We start from the raw sequence: 4,111 nt of genomic DNA on the forward strand, positions 1-4,111 counted from the left end.
CGAACAAAAAAAAAAAAAAAAAAAAAAAAAAGTAGCCTTCTGCCTCTGCCTGGGTCTGTGAGGGCCAGAGAGACACCCCTAGGGCCGTTTTATTTTGGTGGGGTGACAAATGAACTTGGCTTGAGAAATGGGATCGGCTGGGCTAAGACCTGTGGAGGACTCAGAGCTGCTGTTTTCTTTGTTAAGCTGGTCCAAAGTTTGCTTGGAGGAAGCCCGAGGGACCCAGGGAGGTAGAGACTAGGAGCTCATTTTGATATCTGAAAACCGCAGCCGCCTGCACGTGGGAGGCTCTGAGAGCAGGCTTGCCTCACACGCCCCCTCACTGTGGGTCACCTGGGAGCACCAGCGGCAATTTGGGAGATTTCTGAGCTCAAGGAGGAGTCTTTGGGGAGGGCTTGCTCGGAGCACACCCCGTTCCCTCCCCCTGGGCTGAGGGAAGCATGGGACCAGCCCTGCCCCAGCCTGTCCTCATTGGCTGGCATGAGGCAGAGGGGGCTTTAAAAAGGCAAACGTGTCTGAGCTGGGGACCTGAGCCTGTGCTGCTGGAAGGCCGGGTGCCCCCCTCCAGCTGGCACCATGCAGCTCTCTCTTGCCCTGTGTCTCGTCTGCCTGCTGGTACACGCAGCCTTCAGTGTGGTGGAGGGCCAGGGGTGGCAGGCCTTCAAGAATGATGCCACGGAAATCATCCCCGAGCTGGGCGAGTACCCCGAGCCTCCGCCAGAGCTGAACAACAAGACCATGAACCGGGCAGAAAACGGAGGGAGGCCTCCCCACCACCCCTTTGAGACCAAAGGTATGGGATGGAGGAGAGCCTTTTTAGCATAAGGGTCCTGGGAGGGTTCTCTTTGGGGAGGTTTTGAAGACTGGGGTAGACTGTCAGCCGCTGCCAGCACCAGTGGAGGCACCATCTTGCCTGTAGGCAGGGTAAGGATGGCATGCCAGTGTAGCCCTGGAATTCAAGTGCAAGGGTGTGGGGCTGGTAGGGGGCTGGCAGCGAGAGCCCAGAGCGGGAAGGAGGCTGAGGTGGAGAGGGACAGCCTCAGGGGCTCAGAAAGGAGATTTCAAAAAATCCCCTCCTGAGAAGAGAGGAGCAGGGTCCAGCTGCTGACACCGCTGGGGAGGAAGTAAGGCAAGGGGGCCTCACGTCTATGAGTGCCTGCTGGATGCAGATACTATATGGGCTGTGCCTGAACCATACCCTGGGGAGCTCCCAAGTTGAAGGTGAAGAAACGGAGGCTTCAGAGAACAAGTAGCTTGTTAGTGAGTAGAGAGCTGAGATTTGAAGCCAGTTTGATCGAATTACAAGACAGCCCCGGTGGGGGGCTGTGTGGGGGGCATCGGAGGCCGAAAGCCAGAGCAGATCCCTGCAAAGCAGTGGGAAAGGGACACCAAAGAGGCACCCCTTCAGCTCCCACCACCCATGGTCTACCCAGTGAGCTGGCACTCGAGGGAATAGGAGCTGCAGGCACAGTTTTAGCTTCTGACCTGGGTGGTAACTGGGTCCAGGCCCTGGAGGGGAGGCAGCATCCTCTGTGCAGGGTGTGGACACAGGTGGCACCATCTGTCCTGAATCCCCACCCCAGACCCTGACTTGCCTCCTTCCTGGGAGGGACACTGACCCTAGCGGAAAGGCAGTGGCCCCAGTGGAGGGCACACCTGGGTTCCTGGTCAGGTCTGCACGTAGAAGCCTGGGGGGCAGTGTACACAGTGGCTCTGCAGCTGGCAGGAATGGCTGGGGGCGGGGGCTGGAATGACGCTTCAGAGTGAGGCCCTCTGGCTATGGTCCAGGTGGGAGAGGGGTCCACTGCCCAGGCCCCTGCATCCCATCCTGCCCTGCCTCACAACCAGCTGGGAATGGGGGTCTGCAAAGGGCACCCCCCCGAAGAGGCCTCTCCCCTGCTCCTGCCCAGGGAAGGTCAACTAAGCTCAAGCAATGGACTTTAGGGGACCCAAGCACAAGACGTCCTCCCTGGGCTCCCATGAGAGCCACAGGCCGGGAGGAAGCCATGTGCTCAAAACAAAGTCGCCCTTGGCAGAGGAAGCGCCTAACCTAGGGGTACTATTCTTGGAAAGCCCCAAAGCCTCCTTCCCTGGGCAAACAGGCCACGCCCACACACCACCCCTGGGGCCTGGGAGCGGAGGTGAGGATGCCAAACCAACCCAGAAGCCAGGAGGCCACAGCCATGGGCGAGGGAACCCTGACATCTCCCCTGCTGTGCTTGTCCTCACGGGGGCGGCGGGGGGTGGGGTTGGCCTTCTTTGCCTCCTCTCTGGTTTTGGACTTAGGACTATTTTTCATACCTTTGTGTCACATTGGAACTGTTCCTATGAGACCCTTGGGGATGGGCAAGTGCTCACATGAGGACAAGCTGTTTAAAAAAGCTCCCACCCATCTAAGCCCACACTAGGAGACATGATCAAGGCGTCTTCGGGGACAAAGTCAGGCCTTAGAGCCCAAACTTTCTCTGCCCAGGGAGCAAGCCTGTGCCACCACTGGGTGTCCATCAAGTGTCACAGAAGAGACTCGCCCAGCACGGTGCCTGGTACACAGCACGTGCTTAATAAATGTTTGTGGCGGCCAAAGCTGTAGGTTTTCAGTCAGAGCTTGGTCTCCCTCTGGTAGGGAAGTAACCATAGTAAAAGTAGTAAAAAGCAGGCCTTTGTCCGCCACCCAGCATCCCTCGGTGCTCGGGCATACAGCTTCCACCCTTGTGGGAGCTGAGAAGCTCTGGGACTCCAGAGAAGCAGAGTCAGGAGACCGGCTCTGTCTATCTGGAAAGAGCTTTTCCCTCTCTGGACCTCAGTGTCCACAGTGATAATGAGGGGGTTGGACATGCTGCCATTGGCTCCTTTCAAGTCTAACGACTTCAGTCTCCTCTCCACCTCCCCTTCCATCCTTCTTCTCAGTAGCTGCCCTGATTTATTATCTTCAATTAACCCCTACTCCTTTTTCCATCCCCCGACTCCCAGTCTCCCCTCCCAACCGGCTGGAAAAAATTCGGGAGAAGCCAGAGCCATTCAGAGAATGTGGCTAATACCTACCCTACTGAGGCCCTGTGGCACAGATGCGACTTAAGTCTGGCAAAGAGGGCCCCCTTGGAGAGGAATAGTAATAACATAATAACAGTCAACACTTCCAGCTCTGAGTATGTTCCAGGCAGTGTCCTCTGCATTATAGATGTAATGGATTAGCTCACTGAATCTTCAAGACAACCCATTTTACAGATAGGAAGCACAGAGAGGTTAAGTAACTAGTCCAAGGTCACACAGTCATGGAGCTGATACTTGAGCTGAAGCAATCACTTGGCTCCAAAGTTTTAGGGGGAGCGGGTGGATCGGAGATCTTTCCCCCAACTCCAGAGTACCTGGGCCCTTCCCGTAATAGATCCCCAGAGGCAAAAGCATGAGGGGAGAGGCAGGTTTGGAAGAGGCGGAGTGGTTTGGAGGGAGGCGGGACGGATGTCCGCCCTCACGCGCACTTCTCTCCGCAGACGCTTCCGAGTACAGCTGCCGCGAGCTGCACTTCACACGCTACGTGACGGACGGGCAGTGCCGCAGCGCCAAGCCGGTCACCGAGCTAGTGTGCTCGGGCCAGTGCGGCCCGGCGCGCCTGCTGCCCAACGCCATCGGCCGCGGCAAGTGGTGGCGCCCGAGCGGGCCCGACTTCCGCTGCATCCCCGACCGCTACCGCGCGCAGCGGGTGCAGCTGCTGTGTCCCGGCGGCGCGGCACCGCGCGCGCGCAAGGTGCGCCTGGTGGCCTCGTGCAAATGCAAGCGCCTCACCCGCTTCCACAACCAGTCTGAGCTCAAGGACTTCGGGCCCGAGGCCGCCCGGCCACAGAAGGGCCAGAAGCCGCGGCCCCGCGCCCGGGGCGCCAAAGCCAACCGGGCGGAGCTGGAGAACGCCTATTAGAGCCCGCCCGCCGCGCCGCGCCCCCAGCGGGCGCTCCCGACCCAGGCGCCCCAGGTTTCCGCCCCTTGCGCGCGCGGTTTGATCGTTTGTGTTTCACTTTAAATACCTGCAACCCAGGACCGGGGGCTGAAACCTTCCCGGCTGCAGGCCCTGGGGATCCGGGTGTCAGCAAAGCACCCCCCCCCCCCCGCCCCCCGC

The 4,111-nt window shown here is 59.1% G+C and overlaps 1 protein-coding gene across 1 annotated transcript; it reads left to right on the forward strand.

Moving 5' to 3' along the window:
* The first annotated feature begins 576 nt into the window (after positions 1–576).
* SOST (sclerostin) lies at positions 577–3,913 on the forward strand. The gene is made up of 2 exons (XM_024761226.1): positions 577–793; positions 3,492–3,913. Exons 1-2 carry the CDS (start codon positions 577–579, stop codon positions 3,911–3,913), a joined length of 639 nt encoding a protein of 212 aa, XP_024616994.1.
* The last annotated feature ends 198 nt before the right edge of the window (positions 3,914–4,111 follow it).

Source organism: Neophocaena asiaeorientalis, unplaced genomic scaffold, assembly GCF_003031525.2.
Source record: "Neophocaena asiaeorientalis asiaeorientalis breed wild unplaced genomic scaffold, Neophocaena_asiaeorientalis_V1.1 scaffold30, whole genome shotgun sequence".
Classification (NCBI taxonomy): domain Eukaryota; kingdom Metazoa; phylum Chordata; class Mammalia; order Artiodactyla; family Phocoenidae; genus Neophocaena; species Neophocaena asiaeorientalis.